The sequence below is a fragment of the Vicugna pacos genome, chromosome 6 (assembly GCF_048564905.1).
Source record: "Vicugna pacos chromosome 6, VicPac4, whole genome shotgun sequence".
Taxonomy (NCBI): Eukaryota; Metazoa; Chordata; class Mammalia; order Artiodactyla; family Camelidae; genus Vicugna; species Vicugna pacos.
This window is the reverse complement of record NC_132992.1, coordinates 28,659,187-28,685,631: the sequence shown is the minus strand read 5'-3', so window position 1 is coordinate 28,685,631 and position 26,445 is coordinate 28,659,187. Positions and strand designations below refer to the sequence as shown.

General features: G+C 38.9%; 1 protein-coding gene across 20 annotated transcripts in view; it reads left to right on the top strand.

The window, feature by feature from the left end:
* FMN1 (formin 1) overlaps positions 1-26,445 on the top strand; it is a 432,624-nt gene that overhangs the window by 87,157 nt on the left and 319,022 nt on the right. For 19 of the 20 annotated variants that reach the window (XR_012073400.1, XR_012073398.1, XR_012073396.1 and 16 more), the window contains one exon: positions 20,478-20,656. The exons of the other annotated variant lie outside the window; for it this stretch is intronic. Coding sequence is in view for 12 of the 19 variants with exons in the window: in XM_072962721.1 (XP_072818822.1) it covers positions 20,478-20,656 (179 nt within the window). In the remaining 7 variants the exon portion in view is untranslated. The remainder of the gene's footprint in view (positions 1-20,477; positions 20,657-26,445) is intronic. 20 annotated transcript variants of the gene reach the window in all.

Sequence of the window (26,445 nt, the reverse complement as noted above, 5' to 3'; positions counted from 1 at the left end):
GTTTCCATTAAATGATTTCTTTAGTGTAAATTCGTGGAAATAAGTAGTAAAAAGATATTAATATTTTGTTAGTGACACAGTTCTTTCCCCAAAGTTGCATTAATACATACTACCGATTTATAGAAAATGGTAATTCATATGGTCTTTAAAAAAAAACAGCTTTGTTGAGATGTTATTATGGATGTCATACAATTCCCCTCTTGAATATGAATAACTCAGTAGTTTTTAGTGTATTCACAGAGATGTGCAACTCTCACCGCAATCAATTTCAGAACATTTCACCATCCCCCTAAAAACCCAATACCTGTTAGCAGTCACTTGCCATTTCTCCACACATCTCTAGGTAACCACTAATTTACTTTCTGCCTGTGTAGCTTTTCCTTTCTGGAAACTTTATATGAATTGGATCATCAATATGTGGTCTTTGTAACTTAGCATAATGTTTTCAAGGTTGATCCTGTTTATTGCTGAATAATATTCATTGTATAGATGGAGCACATTTTGTTTATCTGTTCATAGGTAGGTGAACATTTGGGTTGTTTCTGTCTTTTGTCTATTAATAATGCTGCTGCGAACATTTATGTACAAAGTTTTGTGTGGTCATGTGTTTTCATTTCTTTTGGGTAAAGACCTAGGAGTAGAATTGTCACATCATATTGTAATTCTATATTTAACCTTTTGAGAAAATACCAGATTGGTTTTCAAAGCTGATGTATCATTTTACATTCCCACTAGCTATGCATGAATCTCAATTTTTCCGTGTCCTTGCCAACATTTATTATCATCGCCATTTTGACTATAGCCATCTTAATGGATGTGAAATGGCATTTCATTGTGGTTTTGGTTTGCATTTCACAGGGCCCTCAAAATTTTTTTGTCTTTTAAGTTACCTCCGTAGAAAGCATTTTACAACACACACTAAATAAATATCAGTTTAATTTGTAGAGGGCATATGCAAACACCATGGAAAACATGCAGAAATGAGACAGATCATAGAATGAGAGGGAGATATCTCATCAGAAATAAATATAAGGTGAGAAATGGAATGTCATAAAAAGTTTAAAAATACCGTTTGAATAGCAGTTCATAATTACATAGCCCTTATTCACATGTTATCTCATTTACTCTGAATAATGATTATTTTAGATACTGTACAAAGACAACTTTAAGAAAATGTAAAGGACTTATTTCTGGAACTTCTTTAAGCTTAATAAAAAGTATACTCCATGCCAAGGCCTTAAAAATCATTTTAATACAGACAATTTTAATTGAAAATAGTGACAAGTAGTCTCTGTATTCACTAATGGCAAATAGAAAAATGGCAGAAGGATTTTGATTGAGATTTAATAAGTTTTAAAGTAAAATACCTGTTCCTCATCAAAATGCCTTAATGATGTGCACTTATAAAAGTCTGTTCTGAATATAGTCAAACATCAAAATGAAAAAGAAATGAGAAGCCCCGATGTGAAGGGCTGTGGGTACCTGTCCTATTTATGTGATCTGGGGTGTGAGGCAGGACAACCCTCCTCAGAAAGGGCTCTTCCTGCTCTGTTAATACAGAATTTTACTTTGTTTAAAGCTACACAAATACTCTGTAGCCATTATAGAAAAATACCGAAAGATTTATAAGGATAGAAGAAAACTTTCCATCATCACAACCCACAGAAAAATTACTGTTAAATTTCGCATTTCTGTCCCTTTTTTTTTTACTGTACTTAAATAAAATCCCTGCACTTGATAACATAATTTTTTTGGCTTAAAATGTTATAAACCTTTTCCCGTATTTTCAAACATTTCAGAAATATGAATTATTGTGAACTCTTCTGTGGAGAGAATTGGCCCATCCATTTACTATCATTTACCTAATTTTGGAGACTTGGCTTTATAATTTTTCAATGTTTTAATAACATGACAAACATTGTTGACTAGGATGTTTGTATTTTTAAAGAACTTCTTTATAGTGGATTCCTACGAGAAGAGTTGCAGTGTCAAAAGTATGACTATCATCTGCATTTCAAACAATTCCTTCAAATTTTGTTCGGTATACTCCCATCAGCAGGGTATCCAGGCACTTATTTATTTATTCATCTAATGTTTAATGGAAACTTGCTACGTCCAGGCACCATGTGAATTGCTGGGGCTGATTTAATGAATGTAATGGGCACCATCCTGCGTTTTTAGGTCGAAGTACCAATTTCACTGCTTTGTTACCAACACTGCATATTTTCAAGGTTTTATCTTTCTGACTTGATGTGGGAATGTTGTATTTGATTGCTCTTTTGACTTGCATTTCTTGAATTACTAGTGATGTTGAACATTCATCGGTCATTTATCTTATTCGTCCATTGCCCATTTATCCATTAAAGTCTTAAAAAAAATACGTGGAGATTCATGGATTTGTATGTTGTCTTTTCACAGGGATCTCATAAATCTTATTTACATGTTAGAGCAGTTAGACACATTTGTCAATTGAATAAAATGTTTTAGTATACTTGCTGCTAAACCGAGTACCCATCTTCATCTTGAACAGTCTCCAAGCACTTTCTAGATGGAGTGTTAGTTCTCCTTGAATGAGCCCTTTTTGACTTTTTGGGGTAAGAAATGAGATGCAAATGGTATTAAAATTATGACAAGTTTGCTAGGTTATTTGGTTTCTTCTTGGGCTAATTGTGGATCTTAGGATCTTTTCTCCATTAGACTGGATAACTCTTTCCCTGGTCTGGGAACCAATTGATCATCTGAAGGATTCACATTGGGAGGCAGGGTGGTAATCAATACTGTAGGCTGAGGTCACTGACAGAGGCCAAAGACAACAATGAGTGAGATTTAGGATGAATTGCTTTTGGGGTTTGTCTGGATTTACTAAGACAGGGGAGTTGTTTGGGCAAATGATGCCTCTTTGGGGTCTCTTTGAAGTGAACATCTAATGAATCAAGGAAAGGGCAGTTAAATCCCTCTCGGTGAGAACATCAAAAGAGGAATGGGATACAGTTACACGTCAGGAGCCAAGGGCTACCAGCTGACCTTTCTTAAGACGGGGGAGGGGAGTTTGGATAATTGGGAAGTTTTTATTTAGAGTGACCCTTTTTATCCTTTCACTTTTCTTCCCTTTTTCTCCTTGTCTTCAGTTTCTCTAGGCCTGTCCTTGCTTAATTATTCAACACTGTAATAGCATAATTTCCTCATTCAGTCTGTCTTTTTTTAAAAGGCAGGAGAAGTAAGATAATTCCATTCTCTTATAAACAGATCTTTGAATTTACTTCCTTGTCTCTTGTATGCCATTACCTCCTTCTCTACTTGTAGGAGTAAAAAGACACACAGATGATTCACACCCACTGATAATTTCAGCATGTCTTTTTAGCCTTATGTGTTTTCTCCCCTCCATCAAAACTTTCACCAGACTGGGTTTCACATGTCTTCTATTGTGTTAAGTCAATTAGGATACCAATGAGTAAAAACTGCCAAAAAGTGAGCCCCAAAGAAAAGAATCGGAGAGCTTAGTCGAAGGATGGGCAAAAACATGGCACACGGGCCACCACTCTCCCCCTGGCATGTCAGGGAAGGCGATGCTAATCGATCCCAAGACTCTTTCCTGCTAAGCCTGAGTATGACCTCTGAATTCTTGCCAGTGTTGCGTTATAGTCGCTCCCTCCCAATTATCATGGCATCCAAGCTGAAACCTATTTTATTTTCTTAATATATAATGTATAAACATACCTCTGGGGCTTTGAGAGTTAACTAAAATTGAGAAGTTACCTACATGGAATATCTATAACATACTAGTATTTTCTTTTTCTTTTTCTTTTAAAAGAAGGAGTACTACAAAACAGAAACAGACTCACAGACATAGAAAACAAACTTACGGTTGCCACAGGGGAATGGAGAGGAGGAGGGATAAATTAGGAGGTTGGAATTTGCAGATATAAACTACAGTATATAAAACAGACAAACAAAAAGGTCATACTGTATAGCACAGGGAACTATATTCAATAGCTTGTAATAACCTATAGTGAAAAAGAATATATAATGAAAAAGAATATATATATATGACTGATTGTGCTATACACAAGGAACTAACATAACATTGTAAATCAACTATATGTCACTAAAAGAAAGGACTACTGTAATGCCATCTGGCCATCTATGTAGAAGAAAATCTGATCAGATAGCCAGCATTGCTGTAGCCAGTTTTGTCTGAGACGTTATATAGTTATATAGTTTCCGCTAATGGTAAGTGTTATGGATATAATACTTCAGAGAGACAATGTTGGCAGAGAGGCAGTGACAAGAAGTCTTCTCTGCTAGAGGTGTATTTGAGCAGAAACATGGATGATGTGAGGAAATCAGTCATGTGATAATCTGGGGGACAGAATTCCAGCAGAAGAAATACCAAGTGTAAATGCCACAGGCAGGAGTGAGGTCGGCTTGCTCACAGAACAGCAGGCAGGTTGAGGTGGCCAGAATGAATGAAGTGAGTAAGGGAGAGGGTAGGAGCTGGGGAGAAAGGTAGACAGGGGTCAGGTCAGGTGAGGTCCTTTAAGGCCAGGAATTTGCATTTTTTAAAAACTGTGATGAGAAGCCATGAGAGGACTTTTATTTTTTTAACATCTTTTTATTGAGTAATAGTCATTTTACAATGTTGTGTCAAATTCCAGTGTAGAGCACAATGTTTTAGTTATACATGAACATACATGTATTCATTGTCACATTTTTTTTCTTGTTGTGAGCTACCACAAGATCTTGTATATATTTCCCTGTGATATACAGTATAATCTTGTTTATCTATTCTACATTTTAAATTCCCAGTCTGTCCCTTCCCACCCCCCACCCCCTTGGCAAACACAAGTTTGTATTCTATGTCTATGAGTCTGTTTCTGTTTTGTATTTATGTTTTGTTTTTTTTTTTTTTAGATTCCACATATGAGCGATCTCATATGGTATTTTTCTTTCTCTTTCTGGCTTAGTTCACTTGGAATGACATTCTCCAGGAGCATCCATGTTGCTGCAAATGGCGTTATGTTGTCCGTTTTTATGGCTGACTAGTATTCCATTGTATAAATATACCACTTCTTCTTTATCCAGTCATCTGTTGATGGACATTTAGGCTGTCTCCATGTCTTGGCTGTTGTAAATAGTGCTGCTATGAACATTGGGGTGCAGGTGTCTTCTTGAAGCAGGGTTCCTTCTGGATGTATGCCCAGGAGCGGGATTCCTGAGTCATGCCATGAGAGGACTCTGATTTGAGGAATTGCATGACATTTTAAAAGATCCCTTGGATGCTTTTGGATACTATTATAGGGAGCGAGAGTGAAAATGAGAGAAGAGCTGGGGGATTATTTCAGTTGCTCAGATGAGAGCACATAGTGGCTTACTTAAACTGGATGGTAATGATATGCCAGATGGTGGGTCAAATTCAGGATGCTGTTTGGTGCTTGATCACATAGGTCTTGTTCATAACAGTTATGTGGAATGGAAGAGAAAGAAAAGACTCAAGGATGAAGGAAGTTCTTAATCTTAGAAACTGAGTGAATATCAATGCCATTTAGTGAAATGGGAGAGACTGAGGAAGGAGCCCGGTGAGGAGGGAAATTGGGAGTTTGAGGTGCTTACTAGTCATGCAGTGAATAGTTGGTGCCTGTACGAGACAGGAGGGAGAGGTCTGGCTGGACACATCGATTTGGGAGTCATTAGAATTTAGGTGGTATTTAAATTTTTGAGGCTGAATGAGATGACTAAGGGAGGGAGTGAGGATGGAGAAGAGGGCCCAGTACAGGTCTTTGGGGGGTCTTTTGTTGAAATATTTGGAGCTGTGTTTCTTGACTCAGTATCATCTAGCAATGTCTGGAGACATTTTGAGTTGCCTCACTTGGCTGGGGGAGGAGGAAGGGGTCCTACCTGTGACTAGTGGGTAGAGGCCAGAGACCAGAGATGTCACTAAACATCCTACAAGGCACAGAACATCTTCCCACAACACAGAATTATCTGACTTCAGATGTCACTAGTACTAAGGTTAAGAAACCCTGATTTAGAAGCAGGGGGAATGAGGCACCGGAAGGTGACTGAGGAGTGAACTGGGAGGAAAATTGGAAAAGTGCTAAGGATGTAGTTTCTAGGAAGGAATTTGAAGGGGAAAAAAAACGTATGTTCAACTCTGCCTGATGCTACTGACAAGTTCCACGAGATGAGGACTGAGAATGGATCACTGGGTAGAGGATTTGAGGATGCATCCTTAGGATTCAAAGTTCCTTCGAAGGCTAATGGAGTAAAATGATGAAATTTATACATTTCCTAAAGTCAAGTACACATTAAAGAAAACTGACCTCCTCTTTTTTTTTTTCCTTTTTTAGCCACAGAGGCAATACCAAATGAAATTTTTGGTATTTTTTTGCTCAGCCTCTGTGAAGCATTGATTTTGACTTGACCGATAACTCTGGTTAGTTTAAAACAGGAATTTATTGGTCAAATACTAGGGTATTTTGATGAAGTTAAGGAAGAATTGAGTACCTGAGTCTTGGGCCTGGTGGCCACCTCGAAGGAAGCTCTGCGTAGAAGCAGGATTTCACGCATCTTTTCTATCATTTACACGATCCAGATCCAACGACTCTGTCTCTTTTCGTTTCTTGAATAATCCCATTTTTTTTTCTGCAAAAAATTACATTAGCATTAGCTTGGGTCAAATAGCTGTTTTATGACAAGTCAGCTCTAAGAAGTCCAAATCTCAGTGGCTGCTCAGAGCCTCTGCCTATGTTCTGGGAGTAGTTCCTAGTAAAGGGAGAAGTGTTAAGGGACAGGCCAACATTCTAGAGTTGACTTCTAGATTTCACTCCTTCATCCTAAGCGTCTGTACATCCAAATAGATCCTCAGAAGCTTTGCTCTAGAGCTATCATGTATATATATATCATGTATTTGTGGTTACAAATAGGTAACAAACTCATACAGTTACTGGGCCCAGAAGTGACATGATGGGGACCCTATTCTTCGAGTTCACAGTCGCTGGATAGTGTTTGTTTCTCCTCTGGTTCCAGCGTGATCCACTTAAATGTTTTGCAACTTATGACTCAAATGACTATTTTTATTGCAATTAATATATTCTGTATATAGTAGTAAGACCCCTCAACAAGGGGAATGGGGGGAAAGAAAAGAAAAAGTTCACATTACTTATTCAAAGAGAAGATAAGGAAGTAATTCATCAATCTCTAAATGTTCCAGAAATCAGAAAATACAGATTTAGTCAAGAGTCCCCATTTACTCACCTGTTCACCAGGTCATAAGCTACACTGAGTCCTTCTCCATTCAGTACCCATTTCAAGTTGTTCTTGTCTTCAGCCAGCATTTCAGCTGGTCTGAATTCCTTCGAGGTCTGAACCTTTGCTTCTGAGGGGTCTGAACCTTCAACAGACCAGGTAACATTGTGAGAGTCTCCCACTAACCTGCCCTCCAGATTCGTCACATACCCACCGAATCCCCCGCAATCCTGTTTGCCTCTAATAGGATAAATCATGCTAGCTCTTCATTGTGACCTCTACCCCCATTTCTGGCCTGTTCTTTTCCTGGCAGGAGGAGTTCAAAATGGCCCAGAGAAAATCTGTTTCTGATTCTGGGAGATGACTTCTGCCCCCAACCCCTGCCCAGTGCATTTGGCAATGAAACATCCGGAGCACCCGGACCTTTGGGCCTAGAATCGTTCAGTAATAACCCCTCGGTTTCTGGTCCCCTGTACAGACAGTGAGATGGATTGCACCATTTATCTATGGTCAGGGCAGAGCACGCACTTCATGCCTCTAGGTAGCCCCCAGCTTACCAAATGCTGCCTCCCAGGGCAGCTCCACTGTCTCTCTGAGAATCCCTGGAGGGGGGTCAGTCTACCTCTGCTTACCACGGAAGCCATCACAATGAGTTTTCAGCATTCTTATTGTTTTCTCTTTGCACCATTAAGGTGCAAATATTAAGATTCAAATTAGCATTGTTTTTAAAAATAGACATTTAAAACATTTTCTGCAAAGAACATGCATCAGATCCCTTCGGCAAAGTAACACTTTACCTAATTTACCTCAGATTATCCAATTTTTCCTTTACTATTTTCTGTTTTCAATTAATTCATACTATCCTTGATTCCATGGTAAATTGCAGAACTATTTTAGAATTAAATGAGCTGGAAGACATTGCTGCAGGAGTACATATATAGTACCAGTTTCCCAGTAATTGCGTTTTCATTTCCCTTTGTTCTCCATGGCTGGACACATCTTGGGTACATCTCACATTTTAATGGTGCTGAATTCTCCGATACATCATTTCCCCTCACTTCACCCTAGGAGTTTTCTGCATCCCTGTCATTAATAGATATGACTGTCATTTCAAACAAAGGAAGAGAAAATAAATTATTTGGTGCTTCCATTTATTAGCAACAAGTCACTGCAGTGCCTTATACTATTATTTTAAATGATAAATTATGAAAATTTGGTAAGAAAGTCCACTTCTAAGTATTATAAATTAAATGTAAGCCCATGCTAAAAGCCTTTCACCCAAAATACTTGTCAGCACAATACTATTCTGTGTAATCCTCTTTGCTCTTCTGAAGCTACTATTGAAAACCTTGTGCTTATTTACAATTTCTCAGCAATGCTAGACGCAAAGGTTTCCAGTCTAATATTTGTTTGGTGGAATCGTTCCAGAGAATGTTTGTCATGAACTTGAGTATTTTGGTAAGTTCTTCTTGGCTGAAAAATACATGAACTCAATTCTATTCTTAATGTAGAATTCACTCACTTTATGGATCAATTGCTTTCCTGAAAGATTTGCCTATGAAGTTAATTTTCTTCTAGTAAATTGATTTTTCTACTGACGTGCGTTTTAAATTGGAGCTATGTTTTCTAGTAGACAGTAGCCCCAAGACATAGTAAAATCACATTTGAGATTATAGCAGTCTCCTCATGAGGAAAAAAAAAAGGCAATTTTCAGGTAGTGATAAAATGCTAAAAACAAGTTATTCAGTTGAAGATGATTAGGGTCAATTTTGTGTTTGACGAAACAGATTCAAAGTATAAAAGAAAAGAAAGCATGATAACTTAGCCGAACAAAGCATTCTGGAAAGATCCTGACTCCTCTATTAGTCTACTATAGGAAAACGCAAAATTCTTTTTGGTGGCTTGTGTTATGTTTGCTTTTTGCTTTTACATTTTTTTTCCTTTGGGTATATACTAGTTTGAAGGGAGAATGCGAAACAACTAAAATATTTCAAAATGAATAAAACAGAATATGAGAACATGTTACTGAACCATTCATTTGAACTTGAAAGCGAACCTTTTGGAGAAATGGGATTCTGCCCCATTCTCCCTTTTTGCCTTCCACAGGGTCTAATTTAGCACCCAATAAAGAGTAATAATTCAAACTGCAAGGGTGTATGTAGTGTTGATGGCATTTATTTTCTCACCTTTTCAATCATAAATTATACTTGGATGGACATCTTGTGATTGATCTTTGTAACAGATCTTGAATAACAAAATGATCATTCTTCTAGGACAGAGTCACACAGTCGAATTTTATTGGTTAAAAGATGAGAACATGTTTAGCATTTTAGAATAGATGTCAGCAAACTTCTTCTCTAAAGAGCCAAATAGTAAATAGTTTTGACTTTGTAGGCCAGAAGGTCTCTGTGGCTTTTTCCTCCCTCTCCCCCACCCCCTTCTCCATTCCCCTTCTGGTCTCCCACCCCCTGTCCCTGCCTCTTTCTCCTCCAAGTGGAAAGCATGCAAAAGCCATTCTGGGTTCACAGGCTGTATAAAAACTGTCATTGGGTCATAGTTGTCAACCCTTGTTTCCCGTATATATTGCCAAATAGCTTTTCAACAAATGTGTACCAACTTAATCTCTCACCAGGAATCTGTGAGAGTATTTGCTTCACAGTAGCTTCCTTGTATCGTTTTAATATTTATATAAGGACATTCGTTCTAGATTGTTTTTCAAAATGTGCAGCTTTAACATTTATTACTGTTTCTTTGATTATAGAAGTTTAATACTCTGGGCCCAGTTGAAAATATTCTACTAAATCCTTTCCTTTGGTGAGGCGCTGAAATCAAATAAATGCATCTCTCAAGCATGAGAACTTAAAATGGTCAGGGCGCACTCTTAGTTTCCTGTCTAGAATCATGACTAAATTCCCTAGTGGAAGCCTCCCTTCTCTAAGGCACTAAGATCTCCAAACCCACCAAGCCCAAGGTTGTACGGATAGGAAGTAAAAATTATGCAAGTGATTAATTAAGTGTAATAGTGTGAGAGGCCCCTCTCACTTCTACTTTTGGTCCCCAGACCTGTGTGTTCTGGAAAAATGAGTACCAGCTTTTTCCTCCCAGCTGAAAGCATATATTATATCTTTGGGGTAATTGCAGAGATTTGTGACACTATCAGAGATTTGAAAGAAGCAGGAATGGTGATTCATAGCATACTCCCATTTAAATTCCCTTTTGGCTAATGAGAAAACAGATGGCTTTTAGAGAATGTCTGGGTTATCCTAAACTTAATTACATGGGGATGCAGATTGCAAGCACTGTTTCAGATATGGTATCCTTCCTAAGTATATCAGCACAGCCCTTGGGCGCTAAGATGCATTTATTGATTCAGAAAATGCTTTATTTTCACACCAGTCAATTCATCTTCATCTGGAAGGGACATCACTGCCTTACTTTAGGGTATGGCAGTTTACCTTTTCTCTGTCATAAAATAATCTGAAAGCAGTTTGATCATTTTGATGTCTCTTAACAGATTACACTGGTCCATCACATTGCTGCTATTACTCTAACTGGGTACAGCAAGCATCAGAGAGCAAGTACCCTAAATGCCTTAGTAATACAAAAACATGCTAAAGGGTAGCAAATAAACCCCATTCCTGATTCCAATTACCCTATCAGTCAGAGTCCTGGCAGAAAATAGACGGTACATTCAAAAGGGTTTAAACTGAAAATGACTTAATGAAAAGACTATGTCCAGACCAATTAAGAAAATCAGCATGACTTTGTGAGGTTCCCAGAAACTAGCAACAGCAAAAAGCCATTACCAGCCCTGGGCCTGAAGGGGGAAAGGGCAGAGACAACGTTACAGGAAGCTGGCAGGAACTGGAGGTATGGAACAGGACCAGGTGGCAAAGATACAGCTGCTGAAAAAAAGTAGCCACCTCTAAAATTTTGGTCCAGCAGCTATGAAGTGACACAACATCTTTCCCCTTTTGCTCTCTGCTTTCTTGCTGTTGATGTTAGACGTTCTCCTCAGCTGTCTTGTAATCATTGTCTGTGCATGCTTAAGGTCTGGAGACCATAAAGCTGTTTGGAAGCTCTGAGTGCCTGTGCTTCACCGTCAGATGATGTGGGATAGCTGTTTACCAAGGAACCTCCGGTATTACTATCTCCAGGTTCTTTCTCTCGAGCTAGTCATGTTTCTCCTAGAATAATATTCCAGTGCCTGGCTAGCTCTGGAAACTAAAAATTTTCTTGAAGCTTAGCAGGGTGAAAAAAACCTAAAGCCTTAGCATTTAGCATTTAAGAAGCAGATGGTTACTGAGTCCTCTACTTCCTGTGAGTTAATCATACATCAGCTGTGCCTGATATCCCCTGTAAGTGTCAGTGTGGTTGAATTTTAATATACCTCCATTTTTTGTGTTCCTTTTTACATGACATTCTGTCTTCTTTTGGATCATGTACTTCTAGGATTCCACATTACGTCCACAGATGGACATTTTTAAAAACTTTGACTCTAGAGTTTATAATATGTAACTTTAATTTATCACAGTCTATTTTAAATAGCATTAAAACACTTCATATAAACATATGACTCTTACAACAGATTATTTCAATTTCTCTCTCAGATGTGCTATTGTCAACATTTTATATCTATATACATTATAGACCCCAGAATACATTATTTTGCTTCAATTAACTATAGTTTTAAATAATTTCAATAATGAGAAAAAATATCTTGTATATATATTCACATGTTCATCATTTTTGGTGTTTTCCAAATTTTCTTCTGATTTTTCCCTTTGCCTGAAAAACATTTTTAAACACTTTCTGTGGTCTAAGTCAGCTAGAGATAAATTGTCTAACTTTTAATTGTCTGAAAAAGTCTTTATTTTTCTTTCATTTTGGAAGATTATTTTCACTGAATGTAAAATTCTAAGTTGACTTTTAAAATCTCATCATTCAGCACTTTTTATCTTTCTGCACTTTAAAGTTGTCGTTCCATTTTCTTATGACGTACATATTTTGATAAGAACTCTGTAATTATTCTTTTCTTTGGTTTTCTATACATAATTTTTCTCTGCTTTTACAATATTATTTTCATCACTGGTTTTTAGCAATTTTACTTATTATGGTTGTCTTTGTGTTTATCCTCCATAAGGTTCATAGAGCTTCTTTGATCTATGGGCTTGTCATTTTTATCAAATTTGGAGATTTTTCAGCCAATTTTTTAAAAAAATGTATTTTTCCATTTTTCCTAGACCCTTGCTTCTAATTTTATATACATCAGGTTGCTTGACACTGCCCCATTGGTCACTGGGGGGCTATTAATTATTTTCAGTCCAGAAATCACCTCTTGGCTGTAAGCCTAGGCAATTAACGAGCTTCACTTCCTTTGTTGCACCTCCCACAAAGATTATCGTACTGTACTACTTGCCATCAAATATCTAAAAATAGTTGTTTCCTTTTTTTTTTTTTTTTTTAGCTTCTAGTTGTTTATGGCATGGGGTTAATTCCAGGCTCTGGGTTCAGAACCTAATTCTCCTCCTTACTGTTTGACCCTGGGGAAAGTTAATTTTTCTATTTTCTATTTTCTATTTCTATTTCTTTATGACTTTATACCTATCTTGTTGGATTATGGTAAAGATTCACAATATGTATAATGTATGTAAAGTGTGTGATTCATAGTAAATATCCCACATGCAGGACATAACTGGCCCTTAAAAAAATGGATTTATGGGGAGAGAAATTGATAATCAGGCCTCAGCTAAAGTTGTTGGGAAAAAGGGCTGGGCTCTTCAGTACTAACACCTGGGTGATGAAGGGAACTAGAAATTCTGTTTCCTCAGACACCTTGGCCAAAGGGTCCACTAAAGAAACTTGCTGTTTCTGCTTAGAAACTTAGCTGCTCCACTAAAGAACTTATCTCTTCAGTTCCAAATCATTGAGTAGTCAAGATAATCTACAAACCTTTCTGTTTAGAAGGACACAGGTCGCTGGTGGACAACTAGACCAGCCCCACTGGCTCTGTGAAGTCACTTGTTGGTCAAACAGCTGGAACAGGGCTAAGGCTCAGTTGGGAATTAACTCTATAATATAGTAATTTCTCTCAGAATTTAATATTAGAAAGACCTTTGTCACCCTGGAAGGTTCAGTGTTTCTTCCTTTTGATAATAAGGGTGAAATAACTGAATGCTCTTTCATTCTTGCTTTTAAGGACACTCAAAGCCCTATTTTGTTCTTAATCTCGTAAACATTTACCCATAATATTGGTATATGTGCCTTCTTTTTTCTTTGTATCAATATTATGTATATTCATTTTTTGTGTGAATTAAGATCATTTCTTTTCAGAAAGATTTTTTTAAAAAAATCATTTATTATATGTTTTATTATCCAAGGATTAGTATTTTGTACCTCCTTAGCTATTAAGATAATTAGTAATTATGTCATATCTCTTCAAGATAATAATATGAGTTCCCCTTGGTGCAACTATCCCTATAATAACTGGAATAACGTAACAAAAACAGAAAAAAAGTTATTCAGATGTATTTTAATGAATACTGTAAGAAATGTTTTCTGTATTTTTTTGTTCTTCCCTTCAATAATATTCTTTGTTAATAATCATGAGCAAACACGCCTAAGTTGTTAACTTGGGCATTTGAAGTACCAACATCAGTCTCACCAGCGTTCACTATCTGAAAATGGACAGAGGTTCTTAGTGTCTCAGTGAGCCCAACAGCCTTCCAGATTTGATCCTTTCTTGATCTTTTTGCAACAAACCTTACTGAGATGCACCTGCTCCTGCCTCCTGTCCTTTCTAAAACAGAGTGACTCAGCAGCATTTGTGCTACTTTAAATATATACCCCTGTTTTCAGGTGTTAAAATATTCAGTATGACTATAGACACAGTTGAGTGTCCCGACTTCAGTAATATTTGCCTCTCATCTAACATTTGTATTCTCTACAGGAAAAGATCGTGGGAAGAGGTGAATGTAATAATCATAAAGACAGATATTGCTATACCTCTTTAAAATGCTGTTCCATTTACAGCTATGTCTATAAGTAGTTTCATTCATGCTGTGGCTTGTGTATTTGGCCTTTGGGGAAGCTGCATCATAGGGTGCCTGTGAAGGGCCCCGGGGAGCTGCACTTTTTGCAGACGATCAGCCAGTCACTGGGAGCTATTGCATTTGATGACATGAATTCTATTTTTAGGGCTTGAACAGATTTGGGGTCTGCTGCACTGGAGTGCTACTGCGAATTCGTATGAGCTGAATTTTTCTTCTCTTTGTCTTCTTTGACAAGAAATAGTCCTTAACATGAATATGTGATGTTAAATATGCCCTGATTGTACACAGCTTGCTTGCTTGCTTGCTTGCTTGCTTGGCTTGCTTGCTTGGCTTGCTTACTTGCTTGCTTTCTCCCTTTCTCTCTTTCTCTCTCTCTCTGTCTTTCTTCCTTTCTTCCTTTCTTTCTTCCTTTCTTCCTTTCTTCCTTTCTTCCTTTCTTCCTTTCTTTCTTTCTTTCTTTCTTTCTTTTTCTTTCTTTCTTTCTTTTTCTTCCTTCCTTCCTTCCTTCCTTCCTTCCTTCCTTCCTTCCTTTCCTTCTTTCTGTCTTTCTGTCTTTCTTTTCTTTCTTTTTTGCTTGAAACAGAGTCTTGTTTGCATCCCCCATCAATCCATTACTCCCAGCCCAGGAACAGTTTTCTGGAGAAAAACAAGTTTGAGCATAGCTCAATACCGGGCATGTTCTTATTATGTTCATTTTATTAAGGACAAAATAAAGATTTGGGGAAGTTTAGTAATTCCGCTAAGGTGAAACAAAATTAATAAAGGTCACAGTTAGAAACTGATCCCACCTGGCAAACCATTTGCTTCCCCTTCTTCCTCAGACCTCACTATTCCAATCTGGGAATTAGCAATAATCCTTCTCTAAATAACACAAAAGATTTCCCTAGAACCTGGAATTTTAGTTCTGCCCTTGTCGTTAGCTGGTTATGTTGGAAATATCACAATCTTCCTGGGTTTCTATTCCCTTAAGTATAAAATGAGCAGTAGGTGGGGTGATATATAATATCCCTTCTAACTCTAAATTCTGTTTTATTTGAGTTTCCACATAATTTTAGAAATGTAAGCACCATTGCATTTGTTTAAGGGCTCCGGATGCTTTCCTCACAGACTCTGAAATTGACATAGCCACGCCCCAGTCCTTCCTGCTTCCTGGTCTACCCACGTCCCTCCCCTGCCTCTGTGCACCTTCCATCTGTCTGACCTTGCTTATAATTGCTCTCTCTACATACTTCTTGCGAGGAGAGTTAGAGGCTGGGATGGATAGATAAGATGCTTTCTAGAGTAATATCTACCTTCCTGGCTTAGTGACATTGTATCATTAAACATCACAAGGAAAGAAAATGGGGGCAGTGGGGTTGTTGGGCATTGATCTCTAATTGGCAGATACCAGCCATGAGGCTGTACTTTTGCCAAAGCTCTGTCTTCCTAGATACAGACATGAATAATCACGCACAGGCGCACACCCTCTTTACAAGTACTTAACATTGTCACTTTCCATTAGCTACACGTCTAGATTGCTGTCTCTCTTACTTGTAAGTACATGTTTGAATAACATAACGGAAGACAACCTGTCTACCTTTACATATCAGTTCTGATATTCACGGTTGGGAAAACTTCACCTCTTTGGATTTATTTTAAGTCAAATTTGATGGATGGCCTTGGGAGCTACAGCATAGGAACAAAAGCTGATGAGAGTTTCAGGCTGAGGGTTTTTTTTTCCTTTTCTCCTTTTGGAGGCATAACACTCCATCACTGCTGTCAAATGAGGGCTCAGTTTGATGAGAAAATTAGAGAAAGGCTGAAAGCCACTGTAATTTTTTTCCCTAAGGACTTTTGTCCAGATATGATTATATAGTATGTTTGTAAACTTCTCTTTGAAAGTGGATACACACACACACACACACACAAGTACACATACACATACATATATACGATAATTAAAGGCAATGCTTGGTAAATAAGGTTAATATTTTTTAATGAAATGTTGTTTGTATGTGAATTGGCGTATGAATGAGGAAATGGGTATGCTGTGAATTTTAACGTGCTATTATTCAAAACTTAATACGTCGAGTAACTATTTTTAGTACAAGTTACAAAATAAAAATATGGTCGTTGTTAAGTCTTCTCAGCTGAAATGATTTAAGGTTTTTAATAGGCGTAGCGCTTCTGGTGATAGAGTGTATCAGGCAGCTATTTCAACAAATCAACCCCATTCTCAGTGGCTCACGGGAGCTATTTATTGTTCTCACTCCTTGGCGTAAGAGTTGGCTGAGGTTGACTTGATCTGGGCTGGGTTCAGCAGCACCTGGCTCCAGGCGGCAGGACTGGGTCCAGGTCTACTCCATGTGTCGTCTACGTCCAGGTTCCCTAGGATGTGCTTGTCTCGCGGTGATGCCAGAAACACATGGCAGGGTGTAAAAACATACAGTGCCTCTTAAGGCCTTGGCTCAGAATTGGCACACTGTCACATTGCCCAATTGAATGATTGGCCAAAGCAAGTCACAAGACCAGGTCCAGTGTCCATGGGCCCAGGGAAACATACAGCATCCGCGCCAGTGGGAGGAGCTCCAGAAGCAACTGGAAAAGGCCTGGGTGTACAATCACAATGCAGGGAGGGAGTGAAGAAGTGGGGACAATAAACCAACGTGCCCTGGGCAGGGAGAATTATTCCATTTGGGGAAGACGAGCTATGGAGACCTCCTTCAGCCTTAAATGGTACATTACTTTTCCTCTCAGTCTGCTTCCTTTGTATTGATAATTGACAGCAAAATCCCAGTCTGATGTTGTAGGTTAGCGTCAGGAAGCGCAGCTCATCGTTTGAATGGTTGGGAAAAGCACAGTCTTTCAAAGCGGTCCCGAGGTAAGTCACCCTTCCTGTCCTGTGACCGTGCTGTCTGCTGTGTTAACAGGCGGTCCGCTGCGGAATTAACCCGTGTGTGTACGTGTGGTCTGTCAAGCTGTTGAAATGTCTTCGAGAAACAAAACAACTAATAAATATTGAGTGAAAATGAAACTTAGAACATATGCACGTGAAAGGGAAAGACATGATTAAGTTGATAAGGCTATTTGAAGCTTTTCCCGAAAATGTTCAGTGAAAATCGAACACCTCAAAATCTAGTTGCATCAGAAAATTAAATGATATTTGACTGTCCTGTTAGAATATCCTTACCTAATTTCAGGTAATTTTTATCTCCTTAATTAAATCCATTCAGTTGAAGAGAGTCATATGGCCACTACCTATTTAAATAGACATAGATGTGTTTTATTTTTGACTGTTCAAAAAATTTAAGTTGGTATTATTAAAACTCTCCGTTCAAAAACTTACTTTATAAGCTTATGTCCTTTCTGATAGTGAATTTGTCCTGTATCCTTGCCTGCTTTGTCAGACATCTGAGAATAATTTTGTTGCTTATTTCTCTCCTTGGTCTCTCCTACCCTAATGATCCTTCTCAAAATCATCATGCGTCACGGTTTTACCTTGCATGTTTGCATCATAGAGATATTGTCTGGTTACAATGAGGCATTAGAACCTGGCTCAAGGGGGAGGAGGGTATAGCTCAGTGGTAGAGCATGCTTAGCATCCATGAGGTCCTGTGTTCAATCCCCAGTACCTCCATTAAAAAAAAAAAAAAAGAACCTGGCTCCTTAAAATGAAAACTATTTCCAAAGTAAAGTTTTCTTCATTGTTTCTGCCCCAACTTTACGTTGCCTTTCCTCTGCACGGAGAATGAACTGGACTGCACCCCACACCTCGTGAATGCAGTGGTGGACGGCCACGGCAGGAGTGGGAATGCTTTTGCATGTGCATCTGTATTTTAACACTGGGTCCTTGCTGTTGTAGGAATGAACCACTCTCTTACACCTAAATGCTGAACTTGTACTCACCAGACAATGTGCCTTTGATGACCTACCTTGTACATCGTGGGGTCTGTGATGTGTATACTATGTTTGATGCTATTTTGTGACTCTATATAAACTGTGCCCAAAGCCAGCAGCTATTCCAGAATAAAAATGAAAAGTAGAGGGATTTAAAATGAGGAATGTGATTAGTAATTAATACATTTCTGAAGATGAGGTAGCCCAGTGAGAGTACACCATAAATTTAAAAAGGCTTATTTCCTCTTTTCTTGCCATATGTGAACAGAAATAGTCTAGGAGGGGGATGGGCCATGGAAATGGAAGTTATAGGAATATTCTAGGAGGGGGATGAACTTTATCAATGGAAGTTAGAAGGAATCTGAGCTTGAATCCCTTCACCTCTTAAAGCATGGCCAGCACCACATTCCTCTCGGAGTCACTGGATGATACAGTGGAGGTGCTTAGCAGAGTGCCTGCTCTCCAGGGTTCTTGTAAGCATTAGGCCATTTTTCTGTCTTCTGAGCAGGAATTGGGGCACCCTGCAGCACATGAGGCCCTAAACAACACCCTTGGAGAAGGTCTGTCTGGGGAGAGCAGGCAGAAGGGGGCATATGGAAAGAACGAGGCAAGTTCCTAAAAAGGCCCTCATTCTAAGACATCAGGCTCCGGTGAAGAAAGAGCCTGGTTGTCATCTCCTGGAAGCCATATGTCTGCAGAGTAGATGCCCCAGGCCCTGGACCCTCATTTTCTCGATGCTCACAGCAAAGTGCTTTGCAGACAGCCTGACAGAGGGCAACTGTAGAGACACTGGAACCTGCATCAGCTTTCAACTTCAAAGTACGATTGGAAACCAACCAACCGAACAGGCAAACCCAAAGCAAAACCTTGGCTGTTTTCAAATTTGCTTTCTTCTCAAATACTACTCTAATATAAGGAAGAAGCATGTTTGTCCCACAGTCCTTTTGTTAGCTGACTTATTCTCAGCTCGAGTTACTTGTAAGTCAGGTGTTCAGCGTGCTGGAAATCGTTGCCTGGCTTTGGGTCCCTGCCAAAGAGATGCTATTACAAGGATTATGTGTAATGAACACACTATCATATATCCAACAGTCATCTCCATTGCAAAAGTACACTGAGCCTGAACCCTTAACGCCTGCCTGGTTGCTTAATATTTGCTAAGCTTGCTTACCAGGAATTAGAAGAGGTCTAGGAACTTGAGAGCTCAGTGGGACTTTAAGAGGGGATCTAGTGGTTTCCAGACTCTATTCAAAGGGAACACTGGTGGCCTGAGATGTGTTTAACTGGTTTCCCTTCAAGTGGATTCTGTGGTCAAGTAAGTTTGGAAAACACTAATGTACAGAGCTGTTTCTTAACTAAAGGACATCTCAAAATCTTTAATATACTGACATGAATGGTGGCTCCGGGGATACAGCATGTGGCCTTTCTCACACTTACTTGAGCACGAAGTCCTCTTGTAGAATACGTTTTGCCATCTCAAGAATGCCAGCTGGGGGCCCCGGAGTCTCATCATTAAGAGCAGGCCCTCTAGTGTCTAACTGCCTGGATTCAGTTCCCAGCTTTACCATTTACTGGTCTTCTGATCTTGAGCGATTCATTTAACTTTCCTGGACTTCAGCTTCTCCATCTAAAATGGGAACCCTAATGATACCTGCCTATAGGGTTATTTTTCAAACCGAAGAACAGGACTAAGAACAGTGCCTGACACATCCTTGACCATTACCATCCTAACAGTTTAGGTAAGAACTAGCCTAGTGCCCTCAATCTGCAGATGAAAGTGTGAGCTCCAGGTCGTTCACTCATGCGGTGTCACTCATTCAACACACTGACCAAGGGCCGGCTGCACTTGCATGGCGATTCTATTCCCAGGAATGAAGACGAACTTGGTGCAGTTCCTGCCTTGGCAGAACGCACACTGATAACTTGGCTCAGGTGACACCTTCCAGTAGTAAAACCAACAGCCCGGGACTCCTATCCTCTGTCCTGCAACTCATCTTCTGATTCTGCTTGGAAAGAGAATGATCTGTAGAGCCTGATTGGCAAACAAGAGTAGGGAGCATGGAATACAGCTGATAGACTTATTTTTTTTAATTGCACATAAAGGCGTATATTTTCATTCATTGTCAGTGTGATGCAGAAAGAGTAATCAAGAGAAGCACTTTTGGAGGAAAACAAACTCTAAAAATACAACCTAGAAAGGGAAGTAAGAGGTGGTATGAAGTGGCCCATGTAGGAGCCCCTAGATCTGGCTGGCTTGATGTATTTGTAGCCACTGTGTCACTGATGCTTTTGTCGGTTTTCGTCTAGGCATCTCCTCTGAGGGCTTTCCCCGGGACCGCTTTAATGAGCAGACGGCAGCTAAAGACCTTCTCAGCAGAGATGGAGGTGCCTGGGTCCTGGCCTACAGAGCAGGGCCAGCCTGTCCGTTTCTGCTCCACGAGGAAAGAGAGAAGCCAAACAGAAGCGAGTTGCACTTGGATCTTCATGTAAGTAGAAATCCTTGGGTTTGTGCTGTGATTCTTTGCAGTTGACAAGAGGCTCATTTAATATGCACGTAATGTAAATTGTGTTTGTACAGCTGCTGCAGCTCCGTTTTATGAGAAGGTCATTGTCTAAAAATCAGTCAGTTACAGAAAACAGAGATACCTGGGTAATCTGAAATTTGTGCATTAGAAAGTGACCATGTTGATAGTTTATCTGAGCATTTTTGAAGTACTCTGTTCATTATCAGCTTTGCTACCTAAACCTCATTGTGGGAGAACTCATTTGGTCTTAGTCTCCTCTTAATATCAATATTATAAAAATTTGAGAATATATGTTAGCTGATTGATACGATCTGGATCCTCCATTGCAATTCAAACAGCCTGTCTGCCTCACACATTCCTCAACCTTTCTTCCTCTGCAGCCGCTCAAATAACAGGTGAACAGCTTGGCAGGAAATCTGTTGAATACAGGGTGACCCATTTAAAAACACAGTCTTCTTTCCCATTCATTCAAGGATTGGATTCATTGGCACAAAAGCATTGACTAACCTATACAAAGCAGCAGGCTGGGGTTTAGCTACTTCCACATTGTAGATGGCCTGATAGGATTGACCAGGCTGTCACAATTGTCACCACCCCTCCTCACCTCCCCATTTCCTTTCAGAGATGGGGCTGAGCATCAGGAATCCAAGAGGCATCTTTTTTTTTTTTTTGCGCCATTAACTTCAATGCCTATTGACAATCTTGTGTCTCTGATTTCCTTTAACACTTCCCAATTCATTACTTTCAAGCCTGGAAGTATATTTCTGATGAATGTGGTGAGCTCTGTGATGTTTATATGGGTGGCAATTTTCTCAAGCAACCAGGAGCAGAACTTTGTACTATTCAGAATCATAAAACTATAGTCATTGTATGTCATTTTAGAAAAGTATTCGACGCCCTAGTTGTTGTAAAAGGAGGTTTTGAATGAAGCTGAAAGATATAAAGTCTACCACCCTTCATGAGATGAAATAGAAATTTGTAAAGTTTTTATGTCCCTCTGCCTAAAAAGCCGGGTTGTGCATCTTCAGACGTGCTCAAGGTAAGAAGTGTAACAGCGACATCTAGTGGTCAGATTAAGTTGAGCTTGCCGCAGCCAGAGGCCTGGCGTGTCAAAGTGCTGAAATGAATTTTGAAAGATTTTCTTTTTCTTCTGTGTTTTAAAAAAATTCTGGGTTTCTGGGTTTTTTTTTTAAAACACATTGACTAAACTATATATTTCTGGTTTTCCTTCTCTCCTGTGAATTAAGTTCTTTCCTAATTTTACTTTATTTCAATTATTAAAAACCATACACAGTCCTTTTAGAAAATTTGAAATATGTAGTCATATTGAAAGAAAAGAAATAACTCAAAATGTCAGCAGCCAAAGACAACAACTATAAAAGTTTGATAAGTTTTCTTTGTGTTTTCCACTCTGTATGACTTACTTTCCATAAGGGATTTTTTTTTTTCACTTGTAAGCATAGATTTTTATACCCTTCTTTCTTTTTTTTCTTTGCCCATTACTCTTACATTGCTTATCTATGTTGTTACAAATTCTTCCTCTACATTGTATCCCCAAATGTATTTAACCATTTCTCTCTATTATTAGAAGCTGAAGTTGTTTTCAATATTGGAATAGTACTACAGTTTGGAAGTAAATAGCACTGCCACGTATACAGTTTGTCTTATATCCCTCCTCTCCTGTATTTAGAATAAGTTTTAGATTATTATATGTAAACATAAGTATTTTTAGGCTTTTGAAACGTATTACATAAACAAGGTCTATTTCCTGAATGAGCCTTTAATGGTGTGAGTGTGTATATAAAGTATACTTATAACATAAAAATAGTATTATATGTTATAAACATTATATATGAGGTATAAATAATATATATTTTTATATGGTGTATATAAATATATAATAAAACACGTAAATATTTATAGATTTTTAGTTATCCATTAATTATACATTTTAAAAGCTGGGATAGTTTCTTTAGGTTATTGTCTACATTAGCAGTTTTTACACCTTGCGCTCTAAGGCTTCTCGCCTCCCAGCCCTCCCCCTCTTCAGACACTACAATTTGACCCCTATGTTGTGAATACTGTTATTCTAAGTAAGATGTCCATTTGGGAGGATTACTGACTTAGTAAAAGTCTGCATCCTGTTACTGATCACCACACCAGCTCACAGGGACTTTCTTCGAACACTGAGGTCAGAGAGGCATGTGTTGCTGTGGGATGTTTTGATCAGCCTTCAGTGTTGGACAGAGCTGCTCTGTTTTCCATTTTGAACCTGATTTGCAGTGTCGTCATCGAGAAGTTACTTTCATCAGCCTTTCTTGGTGGATATGCAGCTTTTCATTAGTATGTAGGGGTGACAGCTAAAGCATTTAATAATTGGGGGAGGGGCTTTGGTCTTCACAGATCAGCATGGCCCCTGGCATTCGAGCTAGGGCTGTGATTAGGGCCCCTTGCTTGGCCACACAGTAATGTTTTTGGTAAAGAAGCAGAGAGGAAATATTTTAGGCCTTGGGGACCACACAGTGTCTGTGGCAACCACTCAACCCTGCTCACCAAGCGGCCGTGGAGACGCACACGTAAGTGTGTCTGCGTCCCAATAAAAGTCTACAGACACTGAAATTTGAATTCCATATAATTTTCACATAAGAAAAAAATATTACTCATCTTTTGATTTTTTTTCCCCCACTATTTAAAAAGGCAAAGATCACATTTAGCTTACGAGCCATTCACAAACAGGCAATGGGTCAGACTTGCAGTTTGCCCACCTCTGCTCTAGACCAAGAGATGGAGACCTCTCCTCCGTGACTTCACTTCTACTCCTGACCCGGCCACTAACTGGCCAGGGGGCTCCGGGCACCTTCTTAACTTCTGTGGGCCTCAGTGTCTTTATCAAGTGTGTGTTGACAGAGCAGGACAAACAGGCGCAGATCAAAGCTCGTTTTAGCTCTAATATGAAGTTTCCTGACTATTAAACCCAAGCAATGTTATATAAGGGGAATGGAAATTATTTAAAAGAAATACAAAGAACAATGGAAATTATTTTTAAAAAAGCCAATATATCTTAATATTCTCAATGTGAATCTTTGTTTAAATACGAGGAATGATGACCCCCCCTCTGACAGCAGAACCAAAATTTATAGTCTCCTAACTCTATTTGAAGGCTCATACCACTTTCTGTGTCTCCCGTGCTATGCTTTTTTCCCTCCAGTTTTACTGAGGTGTCATTGACATGTAGGATTGTATAGGTTTCAAATGTACAACATAATAATTCGATATATACATATACTGTGAAGTGATCACCACAATCAGTTTAGTTCACTTCCATGACCTACAGAGTTACGTTTTCCTTGTGATGAGAACTTCTAAGATCGGCTATCCTAGCAACTTTCAAATATACAGTACAGTATTGTTAACTAGAGTCACCTTCCTGTACGTTACATCCCTGGGACTTCTCAGTCGTACACCTGGAAGTCTGTACCTTTTGACCACCTTCTCTCATTTCCCCCTCTGCTCACCCCTCACCCCCAATCTGTTCTCTATTTCTGTGATTTTGGCTCTTTTTAGATTCCACGTGTAAGCGACAACATACAGTGTTTGTACTTGTCTTTCTCTGTCTGACTTATTCCAGTTAGCATAATGCCCTCAAGGTCTGTCCAGGCTGCATGTCACACTCATCTTTTGGTTACTGAATTATGAGAAACTCCGAGGGTTCCTCGGGGGAGTGGCAGGAGGTGGGGCAGGTGTAGGGTAGACACTAGGGCGGCTCCAGCAGCATCTCTTTACCAACCGGTATGTATTTCATGTTTAAGCAACCAGTGCTGCTGTCCTGGGGCCACTCAGCTGAATGTCAGCCAGACTGCTGTGCAGAGAGTGTCTGTCTGGGTGACCAGCCTGCTCCGGCAGATCCTGTAGACCATTCTGGGTGACCTACAAAGCTCCTGAAAGCTTAAACCCAATGCTCAGTCAGTTCTACTTTTAGGTCATGAAGTTGCTAAATATGACTTAGAGTGAACAATTATTTGTTGTTTGTCTGAAATTCAAATTTAACTGGTTGTCCTGTATTTTCTTTACTACATCTGGCTATCCTAGGTGTCAATTTTGGGTCCACATCCAATCACCAAATGTGTAACTTGCCTTAGGGTAGCATCTCTACGTGATAAACTCTCAGTCACCCCAGAGCACCCATTTAGAGCATGAACTTTACAAAATCAGCCTTAAAGGGCAGTTTCTTTTTTTTTTCTTTTTTGAAAATTAATTTTCAGAGCTACATTTAAATATCTCTATTTACATTAAAATTTTGCATAATTTTCTTTGTATTGATTTTATACTGATTATATGTTAGTCATACTGATATTAAAACATTGAACAGTCTACTTGATTTTTTTATTGAAGTAGAGTCAGTTTACAATGTTGTGTCAATTTCTGGTGTACAGGATAATAGTTCAGTCATTATTATATACATATATTCATTTTCATATTCTTTCTCATTACAAATTACTACAAGATATTAAATGTAGTTCCCTGTGCTATACAGTATGAATTTGTTATTTACCTATCTTATATGTAGTAATTAGTATCTGCAAATCTCGAACTCCCAATTTATCCCTTCCCACTCCCTTCCCCACTAGTAACCATAAGTTTGTTTTCTATATTTGTGAGTCTGTTTCTGTTTTGTAAATAAGTTCATTTGTCTTTTTAAAATATTCCACAGATAAGTGATATCATATGGTATTTGTCTTTCTCTTTCTGGCTTACTTAGAATGGTAGTCTTCAGGTCCATCCATGTTGCTGCAAATGGCATTATTTTATTCTTTTTTGTGGCTGAGTAGTAGTCCATTGTATAAATATACCACGACTTTATCCAGCCATCTGTCAATGGACATTTTGGTTGCTTCTTTGTCTTAGCTATTACAAATATTGCTGCTATGAACATTGGAGGTGCATGTGTCTTTTCAAATTAGAGTTCCCTCTGGATATATGCCCAGGAGTGGGATTGCTGGATCATATGGAAAGTCCATTTTTAGTCTTTTGAGGAATCTCCATACTGTTTTCCTTAATGGCTGCACCAAACTACATTCCCACCAACAGTGTGGGAGGGCTCCCTTTTCTCCACAGCCTCTCCAGCATTGATCTTTTGTGGACTTTTTAATGATGGCTGTTCTGACTGGTGTGAGGTGACACTTCATTGTAGTTTTAGTTTGCATTTCTCAAAGGACAGTTTCTTATAGTCCACCAAACTGGGAACAATCATTTGCTATGCTCTTCGGTTTCCAGTACACCACAAACCAGATGTATCAAAGCAACTGAATCTGTACAGACCACAGTGCAAACTGGGTCTAACTTCTTATTATATGAGCAGTTTCTTAAAGATTCCACTTGAGAGGAATGTTACCATGGAGGATGGTTTGTAAAGTGTCTGGAAATAAGGGACATGGGCAGGGTAGAAAAAAACACTCAAAGAGGTGTAAAGAGGTGTGGCCTGAGATTGGACAAAAAGTATGAAAGCAGAAAAGGTAAGCAGTCCTTAGAAGTCTATACTGGTTGCATAAATTCTAAAGTAAGATTTTGCTTGCCAGCTTTTCAAACATAGACTTAGAACTCTTCTTGGTGATTCTGGTTTCCAAGGATCATCTGAATCACCTCACCTGTTGGAATTCTCCTTGCTGAATTGGCTTAAATGTCTGGGGAGGACACAGCATTGGGTTTCAAGTAATTGCACCTTATGAATGAAAGGATATAATTACCAAGTT